A 19,785-nucleotide genomic window follows, 5' to 3' on the forward strand; every position below is an offset into this window, starting at 1 on the left:
TTTTTTTTTTGTTTAAATATAAAATATTTTGGTGAGTAAATAGATACTTATGTCACGCTTTAAAATTGCATACATCTGTGGAACAGTGCCAAGCTACGGTACCTAAAAATCTCCATAGGTGATGATTTAAACCCTTTTACAGGTTACCAGTTTAGAGTTACACAGGAGGTCTAGAGCTAAAATGATTGCTCTCGCTCTGATGTTCACATGACACTGCACAAGTATAGTGCGATCATCGTTTATATGCAGGTAGGACTTGCCTATGCGTTTTGCATGTAAGCACGGGTTGCTCTAAATTATTTTATTTTAAGCTGTTTTTTTTTTTTTTTAATCAGCTTTATTGAATTCACAAGGGATAAACAACATCCCTGGAAAAAAAACATTGACTACGACAGGTCCTCTGTGTGGCAAGATCTGGGGTCGATCAGACCCCAGATCTCTCCTCTAGTCCCCACAGATTGGTCTGATCAGCTGCTTACTTTGCCGCTAACAGCCAGATAAAAGAAGAGCCGAAACCGGACGTGACTAATTCCTCATTGCTTCGGGAGTAACTCTGAGGGCGGAACGATGTTAGCAACACGACACTTGTCAGAACAGCTGCAGCAGACCTCCCGAGCCCTGTTCATTTGACTCGGGAGGGCTGCTACAGCTGGTGGTGGTCCGTGTTACCAGAAGAATCCGCTCTGTGTACAGCGTGATGCCCTGGATGCTGTGCGAGGCTAAGTCCCCCTTTTTCTGCCCATCCTGGTCAGGTGCAGTGCACTTCGCCTCGCACAGCATCCAGCTCATCCTGGGAGAGGGACATCACTGAAATCTGAAGAAGCGCAACCCCTAGATTCAGCCTTAACCTGAAACTTGAAATTTAAAAAATGGTTGGAGTTGGGTTAACTCCGTCTTGAAAAACAAATACTGCTATATATCTTTGAGCTGACACTTTAACCTGTAAGAGTGTTTTTATGAAGTGTGAGCGAAAACTGGTAGCACACCAAATGAATGCATTCTGCTTGTTTATTGTGAAGACAGTATCTCATAAGGTTCAAGTCATTACTATGTGAGGCCCTGAGCTGCAATAATTTGGAGTGCTGGTGTATCTTTATTCTCTCTCGCTTCTATTTTAACTACCTTGAGAGAAAATTGGAGTACCTGAATGTAAAACCCTTAGGAGAACAACACATGCTTCATACACTCGAGCTGTGTGTTAGAAACCATCAGGGGTCCCACCAGACCCTCTAGTGCCTAGTCCCTGTGAAACCTTTAAAAAGTCATTATTGTTTTTATGGAAGGAAAGTTTGGCAGCTAGAATTAACCTAATGCAGGTGGCAAAAATAAGTCAATCACTGGATGGAAATCAAACCATTTAAAGTAGTTCTGTAGAAGAGGATCAATTCTAGCCTCTGTATTATTGTCTTTGATCACATCAAGGTCAGCATAGCCATCAGCGTGGCTCAGATTTTGTGGTCCATGCTTACTGGTCATGCAGTGCTGTGTTAACTGAATACTTTCTCTCGGAGTTGGATGGCATCCTGTGTTCTTGAACTATCTTGTTTTGACAAGTCGATAGGATTTGTTTCTGTTTCCCTGCATGAACTAAGCAAATTACTTGTCAGAGGCTGATGGATGAGTCAAGGGCCTTATTACTAGAAAGGGGCTGGCTGCAAACCACCAGGGTGAGACGCCTCACAATGCGGCTAATATGATCTATTGCATAGAACTGGCTGAAGTCGTATTTTTCAGCAGTCAGGATGGGAATGTACAGAAGCCTTCTATCATTGAATTATTTATTAATGAAAAACCAAATGTGTGCTTTACAGATCAGATTTAATAAGCAAACCTGTCTTTTACTACTCTTTTGTTATTTCTTCCATATTTCATCTTTGTCGTGACGGTTTGTGGTTCTTATGTAATTTGGGTCTCAGAGTGCATCTGGCTGTCTTTAGTCTCCTATTAGGTATTATTGTTCTAGTGAGTTCTTACAGAAGTACATATTAAATATTCTTTTATCTGTCTGTTAACTTTCACAGTTACCAAAATATCCTTCAGTCTTCAAAGTTAATAAACCTTTCTAGCAAAACTGCACAATGACAGAGACAGAGCACTTGTAGGTTTGTGCATGTTTAGTCTCACTCCTGTCTCAATGGAGATATGATTTATGTGTTGTGTTACTAAACAAAAGAACCTTATTGCAAATGTTACTACTTTTTGCTTTTGTTCGGTCAATTAATTCACAAATGTATAACCCCAGGTTCCTGGAGTCTGGAATTTTTTGCTTATAAACAAGGCTATTTGTATTGGCAATAGCAATATTTATGTATTTTTACTTTGCGTTAAGTGCCACTACCATCGCTGTTTACCAATCCTTGAAGTGATTATAAAGGTAACATTTTTCTTTTTTTCTTTTAAATAACTTGTTATACTTGCCTGCTCTGTGCAATGGTATTGGGTTTAAAAAAAAAGTTTGTTTTTTAATCGGCCTTTTTTTTTTTTTTTTTGTTTACCTGGTGACACACTTCTGTCTTAACTTAAAGGATAAGTTCACCTTTTGGAACATGTCACATGTTCCAGCTCCTGCCTACCCCCACCCAACCCATGACAGCAGGCGGATCCTTTCCCCGCACTTGCTGTCAGAATTTAAAAACAGCATGGCCTTGCGGGGTTCATTCATTTGCAGAGTTTTGTGAATTAATGAACTACAACTACCATCGGCTGCCACAGCCAATGGCTCATAGTTCTCAATGAGTTCTATTGAGCGCATTCATAGTTAATACATTTTTCTTGCCATTCAGGAACTGCCTGTACGAGGTGCGGGCAGACAGTGTACTGACAGTCTACAGGATCCTGGCATGTTGGGGGCCTGGGCAGCAGAAGAAAGTGGAACCTGGACAGGATGGGCAGCTTTTACTGGAACCAATCCTTTTGTATTTTCCTCCTTCAGCTGCTGAATGCTGGTGGGGGGGAGGAAAATACAGGGATCGGTTCAATTAAATGCTGCCACCCCTGTCCAGATTCAACTTCCTTCACTTTCCCAGGCCTGCTGTGTGCTCCCTTGGTAGATTCACTCCTGTCCAGGTTGAGGGAGTAAGCAAGGGAGGGATGTGATCTACCCGTCGACTACCTGTGATTGACAGGTTGCCCACCCTTGCTGTAAACTTTAGAAAACCTTTCTCTGTTGCAGGGAGAGGGGGGTGTTCTGTAATCCTGTAGACTCCACCTGTTCTGGAGATGGAAACATTTTGACCTTACATTAGTTACATAATTTTGAAAAAGGGTCTTTAGGGGAACACACTTTAGAATGAGTTTTCTGTAGCGGTATACTTGTGTGTGTGCTCGACACAAGTAAAACCTTAAAACTAAAACCCAATTTAAGTTTCATTAATTATTACTGGCTGTATAACGGGAGTATTTGAGGGCTTATTTATTTTTTAATGGCCCTATTTGCTACAGCAAAGATTAAAGTGGTATTAACCACTTACCCTCCCGAAGATTTACCCCCCTTTTTGACCAGGCCATTTTTTGCGATATGGTGCTCCGTTACTTTAACTGACAATTGCACAGTCATGCAACGCTGCACCCAAATTTAATTTTTCCTTTTTTCCCCCTACAACTAAAGCTTTCTTTTGGTGGTATTTGATCGCCTTTGTGGGTTATTTTTTGCGCTATAAACAAAAAAATTACAATTTTGAAAATAAAAAATATATTTTTGGCTTTTTGCTAAAAAACATGTCCAGTAAAAAAATCAAATTTCGGCATAAATTTAGGCCAAAATGTATTCTGCTACGTGTCTTTGCTAAAAAAAAAAAAAAAAAAAATTCCAATACATGTAAATAATTGGTTTACGTGAAAGTTGTAGCATCTTCAAATGGCGGCATATATACTGGATTTTTTTTTATGTATACTAGTAATATTGGCAATCAGTGACATATTGCGGGACTGCGGCGGGCATTCTGACACGGGGAGAACTGACTAACTGCCACTGACATCCCAAAGACACTAATACTGCGATCAGTGCTTACTGTATGTGCTGTGTGTGTTTTACTATGTAAAGATGCTGCTGTGCAGAGAAGTACACAGCAGCATGTTACTGCTGGCAGGAGAGAGACCTGTGTTTATACATCGATCTCTCCCCTGTCATTGTTCCTCGGCGATTGCTGGGTGCCGGTGGAAAATCTCCGGCCGGGACCCAGCGATCGACATCTGTAGCCGCCAATGGTGGCATAGGTAGGGCAGCACGCTGAAATGCAAATCACGTATATATACATGATTTTGCGCAGCTCTGCCGTCCTGTAGCAGCAGTTCTGCTATAGGGCAGTTGGGAAGCAGTTAAACCCGAAAGCAAAAATTTTATATATTGCAACTTACCAATCATTAGATGTGGTCCCTGCATCAGTTTTCTTTTCTTAGGCTTTCTTCCCCTCTGTTTTTCACCTGGCATTCTGAACAGTAACACACCTTTTTGTATTAGAATGCCCCCAGCAGCATAGGGGGCACATTTGTTACAGGAGGATTGTCAGTCTGGGGGTAGAGGAGCGTTAGATTTGCTAGCAAATTTAAATACACTAGCAAATTAAAGTCAAACTCCAGCTTATACTTTATAAGCCGTTTACAGCAAACAGGCTTTTTTTTTCTTTTTGGTATAAAGGTTTTGCATATGAGCTGATTATTGTAAACACCCCAGCCAGTGTTAATTGATTTCTCTCATTTTTGTAACTGATACTCTTTGCTGGAGAGATTCTTCTTTTGAAAAGCAGACTTACTGGACAAATCACCAGTTGAAAACAAGATAGCCTAAAAAAGAAATCTAGTGACATCTAAGACATGGTAAGCTGTGATATGTTTGGGTATAATGCTGAAGTTTAAAGTGCTTATATTTTACCATCCTTGGTTGCTGCCGCCCCCCCCCCCCCCCAACCCGGTTCCCCCCCACCCCCTTTATCAGTATATTTATACCATTTTTAAATAAAACTTTTCATTTTCATTGCATACTTTTAGACCCAATGATGTACATTATGTCTCTGCTTCTCTATACAATGCAGGCCATGGCTGCTTGGAGGGCTTATAGGGTGCTGTGCATAGCGTCCTGAAAGCAACACAGCACCCTGCCTCAGTACTCTTTTCAGGAGCCCCAGTCCTAATGCACGCAGTAGGCTGGCTACTGGGAGGAGTTATGCAAATGTCAAAATGTGCACATCATTCCGGAGGAGTGAATATTCCTAGACAGGATTTATGAGAGCAGACTAAAATAAAAATGCAATTGGCGCAAGAGAATTTGTAGTGGATATAACGTTCACTCAGTAAATCTTAAACAAAATAATCCAGTAAACAGAAATTAAGATATATAATCATATATGCTAGTAATAAAAGGACAACAAGTAAATGATGCAGCTTTAGTGGTGAGGGAAGGGGGGGAGGGAAAGGAGGGGAAAAAAGACTTGTAATGCAAACAGTACTGGATTGAGATAGATGGTGTGTATGTGTGTGTGTATATATATATATATATATATATATATATATATATATATATATATGTGTGTGTGTATATATATATATATATGTGTGTGTGTGTATGTATATATATGTGTGTGTGTGTGTGTATGTGTATATATATATATATATATATATATATATATATATATATATATATATATATATATATATATATATATATATATATATATATACACAAAGCTGCAATGTAGACAGCGTCGTGACGCTTGCACTTTCTAGAGTAAACCGGACTCTGTGGTAAATAGAGAAAAAAGAGAAGTGCGCCAGACTAAGTGCAGTAGGAATATAACAGTTTATTGCACACAAGATTATAAAAACTCACAAGAAGTGGGTAGATATCAGGCATCAATATATGAGGAGGAGGATGTCATCTGTGCTGCACCTCACAAATGGATGGCTGCAATGCCAAGGCGGGTCCCACAGGAGGAAGCGAGGGTGGCAGGCGCAGTAACCGGGAGTCGCGGCGCAGATAAGAACCGGGATCCAGGGCAGGCACTGCTGATCTCTCACATCAGCGTCGGTACAGGAGCCAGCTTGAGGCACATCCAAGATGGCCGCCGGGCAGGAAATGACGTCAGGACGTTGCTGGGAATCCTCCAAGGGGGCGCCCCCGGATCCGCCCCCTTGGAGGATTCCCAGCAACGTCCTGACGTCCAACGCTGATGTGAGAGATCAGCAGTGCCTGCCCTGGATCCCGGTTCTTATCTGCGCCGCGACTCCCGGTTACTGCGCCTGCCACCCTCGCTTCCTCCTGTGGGACCCGCCTAGAGCGCCAGCTGTGCAACACCTTGGCATTGCAGCCATCCATTTGTGAGGTGCAGCACAGATGACATCCTCCTCCTTATATATTGATGCCTGATATCTACCCACTTCTTGTGAGTTTTTATAATCTTGTGTGCAATAAACTGTTATATTCCTACTGCACTTAATCTGGCGCACTTCTCTTTTTTTTCTCTATATAAGAGCAGACTACCCTAGCCAAGACCAACACTTGATGCTGAGCCTCCATTATTGGTCACGTGTCTGGCATTTATTTAATGGTTGTCCTTAGGGATATTCTGCTGATCCTGCTCCTTCTCCGGTGAGGGGGAGGGAGCGAGGTACCTAGATTTATCAGGTACCCTCTGGAATCACCTAGACAGTTCCAGCAGAAGTTCTTTCCACCCACCCACAACCTCCTCGGACACATCATAGGTCCCAGGAGACTGCAAGACCATTCAAAGCGCAGCAAGGCTTGTGCATGCGCAGTGGGGAGCCGACTGTGAAGCCACAAGGTGTCGCAGCTGGATACCCCCCACAGTCATCATGGTGCTGAGGGAGATCTGAAGACCAGAGAAAAAAAACACCTGGGTGTGGACAGCACTGTATCCCTGGACATGTAAATGTCTTTTATTAAAATGTGGTAGCTAAAGTACCTGCTGATTTTTAATTTTTACAAAAACTGAAGATCTCGAAGGAAAATTGTAGGGTGTGTATATATAGGTTTAATATAAAGATAAATTGAAGCTGTTTGAAAACAATCTGAATACTATATGCATGGTTTTGTGGACTTTAGTGTTTTCTTTTCTTCCCCAGAAATAAGCTTGAATGCCAGAGATCCTGAGTCCAAGATTTCTGTTCTCCGAAAAGAGGATGTGAAGCACGAGTGGAGACTGCCGGCTATAAAATATCAATTTGTCACAAGGTGGTGATTCAGTAATTACATGATTTTCCTCACATATGCATCTGTACTCCTGTATTTCAGACAAGAAACTCCCCTTTTAATGCATTTTTCTTGTTCATTGGTTTTATTAAAGGTTTTCAATGCAAATAAGAGAAGGGAAAGTCTCTACAAGGTACATCCAGAGATAATTATACATACAAATTTACATCAGAAGTTGGTGCCATTATCAAGTCTGTTACAATTCCAGATGTTCTACATTCACTACTGAATTGTAAAACGATACAGAAGCATCTTAGAAATGTTTAATAGTGAAAGTAGAATGAAGCTTCAAGATTAGATGTAGTGTAGGTTGACAGGGCATCCAGCATCAATTCTGGAATAAATGTTAAAATGGAAAGGATGGCTAACAAGGATGGCCCACGAGCTAGGCAGGTTTCCATGTAGCTCAAAGGTGTTTTGGTCTGGTTGGCTGCAGGAAGTCCATGGGGACCAGATGTAGGGGAATTTTTATGTGTGTTGAAGAAATAGTCAATAGTTTTCCATTAATCATAGTCCTATTCATTCGAGAAATGACTTTGGAGAATGTTAAAGGATAAGTTCACCTTTGTGCGAAGAAGAAAAAAAAAGTAGTAAATGCACATTTTTTTGCGGGTACAGAAATGTGCATTTTTTAATTTTTTTTACTAGGCACCTGTAAAGCGTTGCACCCGTGATTAGCAGATCATGGGTGCAATCTCATGCTCTGGCAGTCTGTCAGTGTAACTGTCTGCCTGTACCCCTCATACAGGCAGCCAGTGACTGAATGACAGGAAGCATCAATGAACTACCTAGAGCAGGGGTAGACAACCTTAAAGAGGTGGAGATCTACCTGAACAACATGGAAGAAGTCAAAGATCGCCAGGCATGGTGTTGCCTCCTCACACCTGCCTTTTAAACCTCTAAATGCTCTACTACCATGTTGCAATCATGTGCATTGCACAGCAATCATATCAAATACTCAAGATGGGATAGAAGGAAATGCATTTTCACCGACATGCATGCACCAAGTTGGCGGAAGTTCTCCATTAACTCATCAATGGCTGTCTCATACTGAGGACTTCTGTGGTTAAGTAAGTTTGCAATGACTGACTTCAGCAGAGAGTTCAGCAGAATTCAATACTTCATCAAAACTAGCGTCCTTGATGAGCTCCCTTATCTGAGGACCATCAAATATACCTACCTTAAGTTTTTCTATTCTAACCCATGGAAACTTCTGCAGGAGGAAAGCAAATCCTCCACCTTCCCTGTCCAGTGGCTTTACAAAGTTTTTCATAAGTCCAAGCTTGATGTGTAGGGGTGGAAGCAATATCTTGCTCGGTTCAACCAGAGGGTCGGACAGAACATTGTGTGAGCCGGGTTTTAATCACTCTCTGGATGGACACTCTTGTCTGACATAGTGCTGGTCATCAGCCTGGCTGTCCCACAAACAAAGCATGGATACTTTGTGTACTCACCTTGAAGTCCTAGAATGAGTCCAACAACCTTAAGATCTCCACAGATCAACCATTTGTGTTCCTTGTCATTGAGAGCAGACAATAGACTGTCCATGCTATTGTGCGTTTCTTTCATTGCAACTGAATGTCCAACAGGGATCGATGACAACTTATTTCCGTTATTCAGAAGAACTGCCTTGAGACTTCTCTTGGACGAGTCAGTGAAATGTCTACATTGCATGGCATCATACTTCACACCCATTAATTTGATCAGGACTGCATTGTTCTTGCAGTAGACCAGTGAAGACGCTTCATCAAATGTGAAGAACTTTCTAAATTCTCTCTCATGGTCCCAATACCAATAGAATGTTGTTCCTGGTGCCAGCAGATTTTTGTCTCAAAGATGTGAACCGAATAGCTGAGCAGACTTCTTGGAAAGGTTCAGGTCTTGTGTCAGGTCGTTGAGTTCGGCTTGGGTCAGTGGCATCGGTTGGTCGGCCTCTTCTTGCTGGTATGCATTGCGCTCAGCTGTATCGGTTGTCTCACCACATTCGGGATCAGAACTAGATTTCATGGTGACATCGGGCTCAGGAACACGAAGATGGTTGCCATGGGAGACAGGTTTTATGGCAGAAGGAACATCGGGATACTGAACATGATGCTTGTTCTTGCCATTGATGCCTTTTCGGTTTGTCATGCAGAAGTAGCATTTTCCTTCCCTCCACACCAGTAGGACAGCAAATGGCACACTCTTCCTTTTTGTTATTCCTCCAATCCCGTAGGTTCTCCACACGTTTTACAGCAGATATGGGTAGCGAATAGCTTATCCTGGTCCCCTAGTTTGACTCCAAAGTAAGCATACTATGCTTGCACAAAACCCGTGATTTTTGCGTTATGGTTTGGAAGAACCACATGTCCGCAGATATAGCAGAACGTATTAGGAAGTTCTTACACTTACAATTCCTTGCAATACACCTGAAAAGACAAAGGTTTGTTACAGTTATCCATGACCATTTGTAGCAAAAACAGAGCTCATAGAAGCTTGAATGATAGCACTATTTTGGAAAAATATGTTTTGACAAAAATTCAACATATCTTTGAAACAAGACCTGAACAAACAAAATGAATTCTATTTTTGAATTCAGCATGCAAAAATGATCCTAAATCTGTTGTGCAACGTTTGACCTTTTGAAAAAAAGTTTTAAAACACAGGCCAGTGTAATGTCACCCTTAATGGTATAAGAGGAAAAGGATGGGTGAAAGACACGTTAGATTCAGGACTTTTGTAAGGTCAGGACCTTGCTACCAGTCAAATCAGTCTCCTGTGTGTAAAACAAAACAAAAAAACAAACAAAATGAAATCGTGGAACACAAGGCCTATGCTTAAGCAGATATCAACATTCAAAGAGAAGGGTAAGGCTGTGACCCCATTTCCTCTTGTTTTAGTCTACCTGATGGTACAGTAAGGTACCATAAACAGAGGCTTGGGAGGTAGTGGGACCAAGTTCAACTTTCACAAGGGAAGACAAACTTTACATATAACTTCCTTTTATCTATAAATCCAAGTAGTTATTTTGGCATGCATTTTTACTAAGGCACTCCCTACTGTTTTTTTCCCCCATTCTATCCTCAATTGTCAGAGATTTCTACAGGTTTACATTGAGGTACAGAACAAAAGGCATTCATCTACTGTAAATATATATTGTATGAAAAGTAAATGAATTTTCTGATAGCCTCCTGCTATGGTAGCAACACTACTATATCATTTCTTACAGTGAGGTTTTTATTTTTTTTCCTCAGCTCTTGATGCCAGTTGTAGAGTTGTAGGCCAGTTTTGGGAAGTTCCCATGCCAAAAAAAAGTCCCTAACCTAGTGATCAGAAAAGTTGTACCACCCCAGAGAGAAAAGCCTTTTGATGTGGTGTTTTGTTAATATTTGCCTGGATGTCAAATTCTATTTAAATTTTAATAACTTGCATGCAAGAACACCATGCAATTGCCACTCAAATCCCTGGATGGACAGAAGCTGCATTCAGGAAACTAAGTTTGTACATGTTTATGCAAGCACAATATATACCCGTGTACAGCTAGCAAACAGCCATTCATTACCGTAGGCAGCTGTACCCTGCAGCTGTGTCTCCAGGGTGAGAAATATGACCAAAATGTATGCTGTATGGTCTCATATACGCATGTGCATGAGGCCTTAGTCTTGTGATCTTTGAGGGTTCTTGAGAATTACTTTACAGCGCAAGTTGTTTTGTGTGGAATTTCATCTTTAGTTCGACTTTCAGTAGTTCATTTGGGCCAAGCTGGCCTAAATAAACCATTTCCATTACATATTTATGCAGCTGCTGTTTGTGCTGTAATATACTGTAGCAGCATGAGCAATATACAGTAAGTGGCGCTGTGTTGCAGCAGCAGTACTGGTGACCTCTTGTTTGCTGCTGGAATTAAATAGCTGAGCTGTTTCTTCTTCATTCAGGTGGTGGAGAGGCTAGACGATATGACTTCCACCTCAACCAATCAAAGGAAGCCTTGTATTCATTGAGAAAAAACAAGGCTTCTTCTGAATGGCAGAGAAGCATTTACCCCCATTCTGCATATATCTGGCAGCAGGTGGGAAGTGTCTTCATTAACACAGCACCACTTACTGTATATAGCAAGTTCTGCTGCAGTATAATACAGTACACAGTTTCTGCATAATTATGTAATGAAAATATTTTCTGTGGCCAGCTTGGCCCAAACAAACTAGTTAGTCATATTAAACATTAAATTCTGCTTTAAGAATATATATTTGTAGACTCTGAAGCTGTATTATCACAGTTAACGTTTATAGGTTTTAAATCTGTTAGATTTTTGTTCACCAGTTTTTTGGGTTCTTTTTACCATTTTTAGATCAGAGCTGAATAATTTACCTCATAACCAAGTCTGTGATGTGATTGGTCTTGTGACATATGTGGGAAGATGTGAAAGAAAACGGATTCGAGGTAACTAAGCTATACTGTTTGAAACAAACATATTCATATCTGTAGCTATTAGCGTCATGGATAAATTCACTTTCAAAGGTCACAAAAGAGGCATTAAAATCTTGCTTTTCCCTATTTTTATTGCACCAGAATTATAGAAGCCACAGCTTGGGCAGAATACCTTGTGATCTACCAGCATGCTGTACAGAAGAAAAAATGTTCTCTGTATGGAAACAATAGTCTCTCTGCAACCCAACACACCCGCTGCAATTAGACCTAAATCTCTGTAATCCGCAAAATTCATGCTCCCTGCTGATTGGTGAGTGCCACATTTGGCTTAGCAGGGAAGTGGACATCTGCAGAGAGACCACTGCTTCCACACAGCATTGATCCTTCTGTACAACATGCTGGTAGTGGCAGGCTTTTTTTTTACTCCAATTGTGATTACTTTGTTTTAAGACTTTACACCATATGCTTTACAAATAAGTACACTTTTCAGACAAAGTGCACTTATTCTTTTTACCTTTGTGCCCTGATCTAAGCCATCCCACCCTCACCCTTCAGAGATCTGTGTATACTGAGATCCATTGCCTGTGGTTTTTGGTTTATCTACACACCACGCCACATGACTCTGTTGGTCTCACCTGTGCATTATGCTCCCACAGACGTCTGAGCCTCCAACCCGGCCGGAAGACAATCTTGAAAAACATTATTGCAGCCCAATCAACATCTCAGGTTCAGTCTAATGTTCACAATCTACATTTATAAAATGTTTGCTGTCGGTCTTCACTGATGTCCCAGTATTTGAATGGCCTTGGTAAAAGTTTGGTAATGGCCTTAAAATGGTGTCAACCAGAAAGTGTGAGTTAAGCTGTCCATACATTATACAGTTTTCTTACTCAATTTCCTTTAGATTTACCTTCAACTATGTAGCACAAGGGGCTGGCTGATTAGGTTTGACCTCATAATATATGGTTTTGGTAAACCTAAAGGAAAATTGTATAATGTAAGGCCAGTCTTACATGCTGTTTTGAGAATACCATGTGCCTATAAATGTCATAGCTAACATGATTCATCATAACTATGAGTGAATGCTCTGTACTGTCCATGTTCTATAAAAAGATAAAACCATACCAAAATATGCTACTTTTAACTGTGATCTGCATTACTTATAACATGATTATATACCGTGTCTGTTGAGGTACAAGAACATCTGCTATAACTGTTTTTTGGTTTCTTTTTTCAGATGAAGGTGAAGATTTCTGGTTATATCGTTGGGTCCATGTGATTGATGGGACCTCTGACCAGCCACTTCTGCTTGAAATTTTTGCAACCTCACAACCAAACATATTTGAGAAAATTCATCCTAGTGAGTGTATATAATATAAACCAGACCCAGGATACTCACTGTGCCTTTCTATGACTAACAACCTGTTCAAAACTCATAACAAAAGGAAGCTAGACATGCAGTATGCATATTTTATCATTTGTTATTGTCGACCTTGAGCTTTAAATGGCTTTGTTGATTTATGTAGGTCATCACTTTAAAATCCTTAAGTGGCAGTTCACATACAGTGCCTTGAAAACGTATTCATACCCCTTGAACTTTTTCCATATTTTGTCATGTTACACCCAAAAACATGAATGTATTTTATTGGGATTTTGTGATAGACCAGTGTTTCTCAATCTTTTTTTCAATAAAGGCACCCTTTAAAAAGTATGGACAGTCTTGAGGCACCCTTTAAAATTATGGACAGTCTTGAGGCACCACATTTTAAAATAGGGTGCCTCAAGACTGTTCATAATTTTAAAAAGGCACCCCATTTGAAAACGTGAAAAACTATTCTAATAGTTTTTATAACACAGCAACATCCACACAAGTAGGACACCCAACATTAGAGGTGATTTATTAACTAAAAAGCTGGCTTGTATACAAGTTTTGGGCAATTTTTAGACATTTTACCAAGGCACCCCTGAAGAAACCTCAAGGAACCCTGGTTGAAAGAGGCTGCGATAGACCAACACCATGTGGCACATAATTGCGAAGTGGAAGGAAAATGATAAATGGTTTTTAAAACTTTACAAATAAATATCTAAAAAGTGTGCTTGGTTAAAACATGACAAACTAAGGAAAATTTCAGGGGGTATGAATACTTTTTCATGGCACTGCATATGTGGATTGGATGCGGTTTGAACCGCATCCAATCCACATGACATGAAATAACATTGCTTCCTATGGTGCCTGTTCACATATGTCGTATGCACTGGTTATAGACTATTGACTTTTATGGAAACCGTTTCTAAACCGCACGTGTGAACAGAATAAAATCCTGTTCTAATTCTGTCCTTTTTTTTTTTTTTTTAATTTAAATATTTATTAAATTTTTCATGTTAATACAAAAACCCAAAAAGGTAAATAATTCTCATACAAATAGACATTTATAACATTTCTACCTTTCCCTTGCTAAAAACTCTTTTCTTTCCCATCCCACTACCCCCCCTTCCCGCCCCTCATCCTTCCTCCTCCCCCTCTGCAGACTCTAGCCCATTCTAATCTCTTGAGGCTTATTAATTTTTTGCTAACATCCTAGTTCATATTTTCCTATATTTCTCTTTCAATCCTGCTCTTTCCCACTTTTCCCATCTCCTAAAATAGACTCTCATCCTATCTTCCTGCATATGGTATGATCTTTCCATTCTACCTATCTGGTTTACTCTATTAATCCAGTCTTCCTCCTTCGGTACCTCAGCTTTCCGCCAAAACTTGGGTATCAACCCTTTCGCCGCATTCAAGAAGTACCAAATACCTGAATCTTTATATTTATTTACAGATGTCTCCACATTGTGTAGGAGGCACGTCGTTGGGTCTAACCCTATGTCAATTTCAGTTATTTCTTCAATCAGTTTGACTATTATCTTCCAAAAAGCCTGGATTTTCGGACATTCCCACGATATGTGAAACACCGTGCCTGTCTCTCCACATCCTCTCCAACACATATTTGAGTTTTCCCCATTCATCTTGTGCTCTACACTCGGTGTAATGTGCCATCGTGTCACACACTTATAATTGACCTCAACCTCTCTCATACTAACATTATCGTGTATCAATCTAAACATCTTTCTCTGTCTATCTTCATCAAACCCAACTCCCATATCTCTTTCCCATTTTGTAATAAAAATTAACTTTGTGTTTGTGTCTAATTCTGTGAGTATTCTATACACTTTTGAAATACCGTGCTTCCCATCCCTTCGTGTCTCTAACAACCTTTCAAACATATTCCACTCCTGTTTTATTCTCAGGGGTTTCGGTAGATTTCCAATAAAACATTTCAATTGATGATATTTCCACTCATCTATTCTAATAAAAATATCTCCCTTCTTCTCTATTAAATCTTTAAGTGATCTCAATTCCCCCTCCACCAAAACATCTCTCAGTTGGGTATCCTCCTTTCTAAACCATCTCCCTGATATCTTATTCTTTCCCGGGGGAAAGTACTCAGTATTTGTGAGAGGCATTAATATAGAATTAAGTTCCCATTTCATGTTTTTGTGTAAATTGTCCCATACCCTAAAGACATTTAAAGTGTAGACACTTGTGTTTTCTTTAATTCCCCTGAACTGTGGTGGAACCCATATCATCTGACTCAATCTAATACCACTAAGATCATTTTCAATTGTTACCCAACTTTTCCCCTTATGGTTAAATGTCCAGTCATATATTCTTGCTAAAACCACTGCTTTATAGTATCTCTTGACATCTGGTAGACCAAATCCCCCTTTCTCTTTAGTCCTACTCAATGTTTCATATGCTATTCTAGGTTTTTTATTCTTCCATATGTATCTTGTTAACATTTTTTTCATTATCTTAAAGAAGGCTTCTGGAATTTTAATTGGTACCATTTGAAATCTATACAGTATTTTAGGCATAATTACCATTTTGACTAGGTTTATACGTCCTATCCAGGATGGATTTCCTCCTTCTAGTCTTTTTAAATCTTCCCTGATCTCATTTATCAAGGAGATGTAGTTTAATCTATACAAATGCTTAGATGAGGCAGTGAGTTTTATTCCTAGGTATTTTATCTCTTTTTCTCTCCATATAAAGGGGAATTCTTTTTGTAGTTTTTCTTTTTCATTCTTTGATATATTAATATTCAGGATCTCTGTTTTCGTTGGATTTATTTTTAAATTTGATAGTTCACCGTACTCCTTCAGAATATTCATTATATTTGGGAGAGTTATTCGGGGATTCCCCACATAGAACAATAAGTCGTCCGCAAAGGCCGCTACTCTATGTTCTATGGATTCTATCTGAATTCCCTTTACCGATCCACTATTTCTTATTATTGACAACAGAGGTTCGAGTGACAATACATATAGCAGAGGGGACAGTGGACAGCCCTGTCTTGTACCATTAGACATTCCAATGGGTTCTGATCTCTCCCCATTTACCGTGATGATTGCAGTAGGCTCCCTATATAATTTACTTATCCACTCTCGCATTCTATCACCTATCCCCAGCACTTTTAAGTTGTCCATCATAAAGCCCCAGTCCACTCTATCAAATGCCTTCTCCGCATCAATTGACAAGAGCACCACCGGGGCTTTCCCTTTTCTACTTTTCTGAATAAGCATCAGGGTTCTCAAGCCGTTATCTCTACCTTCTCTCCCTGGTACAAAGCCCACCTGGTCTCTATGGATCCATTCAGGCATCAGATCCCTCAACCTGTTTGCTAACACCTTTGCATACAGTTTAGTGTCAGTGTTCAATAATGAGATAGGTCTATAGCTGGAGCACTGAGATGGATCTTTTCCCTCCTTGTGAATAAGTACTACATGGGCCTGCAGGGATTCTCTCCTCATTTCCATCCCACCTCCCAGAGCATTCATATATTTCTCCAGCTTGGGTAACAGTACTTCACTTTTTTAGTACTTAACTGTATAGCCATCCGGGCCTGGGCTTCCCCCCCCCCCCCCGTGCTTTTTAATGCTATTTTAATTTCTTCCTGGGAAATTTCTGCGTCTAGGGAGTTCAACTGTGCTTCACTTAGTTTTGGTAATCCCGCATTTTTTAAGTATGTCATCTTTTTTTCATTAATTCCCTTTTGAGCTTCTTTTAGAGGGCCTTGGGGACTAATATTATATAACTTTTTGTAATACTCCGTAAACACTTTAATAATCTCTTTATTTGAGTGGACCAACTCCCCCTTTGAACTTTTTATCTTTTCTATATAGTTCCTATTTTTCTTTTTATTCAAAGCTCTCATTAGATATCTTCCTGGTCTGTCTCCCCATCTATATCTCTCGTTCAAACGTTCAAAACCCTGTTGTATACTCTTCTCTTCTCCTCATCCATCAACCTCTCTAGCTCATCTTTTTTTATCCAGCAACTTCTGTCTCGTATCTTTTGTTATTTTCTTCTTATGGATCTGCTCCAAGTCCAATATTTCTTTTAAGAGCCCACTGACCCTCTCTCTTCTTTCCTTTTTCTTCCTTGCTCCTGCCGCAATCAAGATTCCTCTTATGAATACCTTGTGGCTTTCCCAGACTGTAGCTATCGATACTTCCTCTGTTTCGTTCTCCTTAAAGTATACCTTAATCTCTTTCTCGATTTTCTGAACTACATCCTTATCCAGAAGAAGAACCTCATTTAACCTCCACCCTAATCCTCCAGTCCACCTTCTTCCCCATCCCATTTTCATTACGACCGGAGCATGATCCGAGAACGTCCTTGTCTCTATGTCAATTTTAACCAGATGATCTATAAGTTGATGGTCTATTAAGATGTAATCTAATCTCGAGTATATCTCATGTGCATTAGAAAAGAAGGTATAGTCTCTGTCTTTCATATGCGTTATTCTCCAAGTGTCCACTAGTTGATATTCATGCATCACTTTTTTCAAAGCTCTCAGAGACCTACTCCCCTCTCTTTGCACAAAAGAGGTATTATCCTTTTGTGGGTCCATACAGAAATTTAGGTCTCCTGCTACTATCAAGCGCCCCTTTTTAAATTCCATTAATTTTCCCAACAGACCCTTCATATACATCTCCGGGTTTTTATTAGGGCAGTATATATTGGCTAAAGTACACTCAATCCCCTGAAGTCTACCTTTTAAGAATAAAAACCTCCCCTCCGGGTCGGTTCTTCTATCCTCTAGCTCAAATCTCATATTCTTTGCAAAACCTATTGCAACCCCTTTTGCTCTTTTAATTGGAGAATCTGCATAATACCATGTTGGGTAGTGTTTGGATTTCAATTTCACGTTTGCCTCTATCTCAAAGTGCGTCTCCTGTAAAAATACCACTGACGTAGCCCTATGATGTAACTCATTAAACAACCTAAATCTCTTCCCTGGACAACTCAGCCCGTTTACATTATAGGTTATAAACTGTATTTCTTCCATTTTTCCCAGTTAACTCCATCTCTCTTCCAAATTGCCTCTTCCTCTTTATCCCTTCTGTCATGCAGAGTGTTGACCCAATACCTCCTCCCCTCCCTCACTCCAACCCGACTCCCATCCCCCCTCCCCTCCACCCCCCTCCATCCTCTCCCCCACCCCTCCCTCCCACCCCCCCATTAGGCCTACTAGTTGCCTTCTAATCATTTGTGGACCTAGTGCCACGTTTGATTTTTGACCCTGGGGTTGAACTCTGACCCTGTACGGTTCACCTTCCCCCCAAAGTTCCCTTATCTATCCATTCTCTATTTCTCTTTTTACCTTGCTGCCATTCCTCTTTTCCCCCAGCATATATCCCTCCTTCTTCCTCCCCCCAACCTGGAATCTCTATTCTCTGGATGTTAAGTTTATCAAAAAAGTCTCTCAGTTCCTCAGGAAATCTTAAGTATGCGGTAACTCCATTCTTCCATCCGATTAAACACATCGAGCTACTCCATCTATATTGTATATTCTGTTTTTTCATCTGTTCTAATAGTGGTTTCAATGATCTCTTTCTCCTCAATGTCTCAGCTGTCAGGTCTGCAAAAACTTGTATATTTTTCCCTTCATATTTAATGCTGGTTCTTCCTTTTATCTTCTTCCATATTTCTTCTCTCTCTCCATTTTTATGGAATTGTACAACTACATCTCTCGGTCTCTCTTCCACCTGCTCTCGTTGGAGCCTTCCTATTCTGTATACATTATCCAGTTCACATGTCTCTGTACTAGATTTATCCATAATGGAGTTTAAAATTTTATGTACTGTCCCTTTTAAATCTTCTCCTTGTACAGGTTCCGGGACTCCTTTTATTCTGAGGTTATTTTTTCTATGCATGTTACCTTGAGTCTCCAGCTTATGCCACAGCTTATTTTGTGCTTTCCTTATCTCCTTTAACTGATTTCTCAATTCAGGGATAGCTTGTTCATATTTTTTAATTTTTGCTTCTGTTTCTTCTACTCTTGATAGTAAATGTCCTAAATCATTCCGGATGATTCCCATCTCTTGTTTAATAGATCTTTCCAAATTTCTAAACATTTCTGCCATCTCCTTTTTATTTGGGATTTGTAGTTCTCCTTCATTTTCTCTCAGCTCTGTTCCCTCTAGTGTTAATTGACTATTATTATGCATCTCCACAGATGACCTGACGCTCCTATCCATACTATTTTCCAATATACTTCCTTCACATATCCCCTGAGATCTTTCTGGGGTCACATTACCCTGGGATATAAATTTTTTTATCGTTCCAGATTTGGAGTGCTTGGGACCGCTCCCTTTGCTATTTTTACTCTTCATATTTTTTGTAGGTCCTGTCTCTCTCCTTTAAGCCTTTAGGGCATATGCTGTAATACGTCCTTTTAAAGAAGAAGGTCCATTTCTTCTGCCCCTTTGGGAATCCCCCCTATTTATTCCTCTCCTGCTTCCATACTTTACAGTCCATATACAAATTTAATATGTAATTCAGCCACTCTCACTCACCCTTCTCCGACTGCTTTTCCAGGAAGGCTGCCTTTCAAGCTCATTGTCCTCTATTCAGGGGTCCCTTCAGGCATTATTTCCTCTTTTGGGGGATTCCTCCGGGTTCCTCTCTTTATCCTTTGCGCCCCTCCTCCACAGGTGGCCAGCAGAACAGGACTCCCCTTCGTTGGGACGGTGTTTCCCCAGTTCTTTAAAACGTGGTCCGCCTTACAGCACTGCTGCTCTCCCAAAGCTGGGTCCTCGTGGCCTGTCAGTGAGAGCCGGCGTCT

At 40.3% G+C, this 19,785-nt stretch overlaps 1 protein-coding gene across 1 annotated transcript in view; it reads left to right on the forward strand.

The window, feature by feature from the left end:
- RADX (RPA1 related single stranded DNA binding protein, X-linked) overlaps positions 1–19,785 on the forward strand; it is a 125,784-nt gene that overhangs the window by 63,657 nt on the left and 42,342 nt on the right. Inside the window, exons 4-6 of the mRNA XM_089684927.1 lie at positions 7,078–7,186; positions 11,532–11,623; positions 12,849–12,971. Of these exons, the coding sequence (XP_089541053.1) occupies positions 7,078–7,186; positions 11,532–11,623; positions 12,849–12,971 (324 nt within the window). The remainder of the gene's footprint in view (positions 1–7,077; positions 7,187–11,531; positions 11,624–12,848; positions 12,972–19,785) is intronic.

This window comes from Staurois parvus, unplaced genomic scaffold (genome assembly GCF_062004578.1).
Source record: "Staurois parvus isolate SC_StPar_1 unplaced genomic scaffold, SC_StPar_1.0 ptg000361l, whole genome shotgun sequence".
Taxonomy (NCBI): Eukaryota; Metazoa; Chordata; class Amphibia; order Anura; family Ranidae; genus Staurois; species Staurois parvus.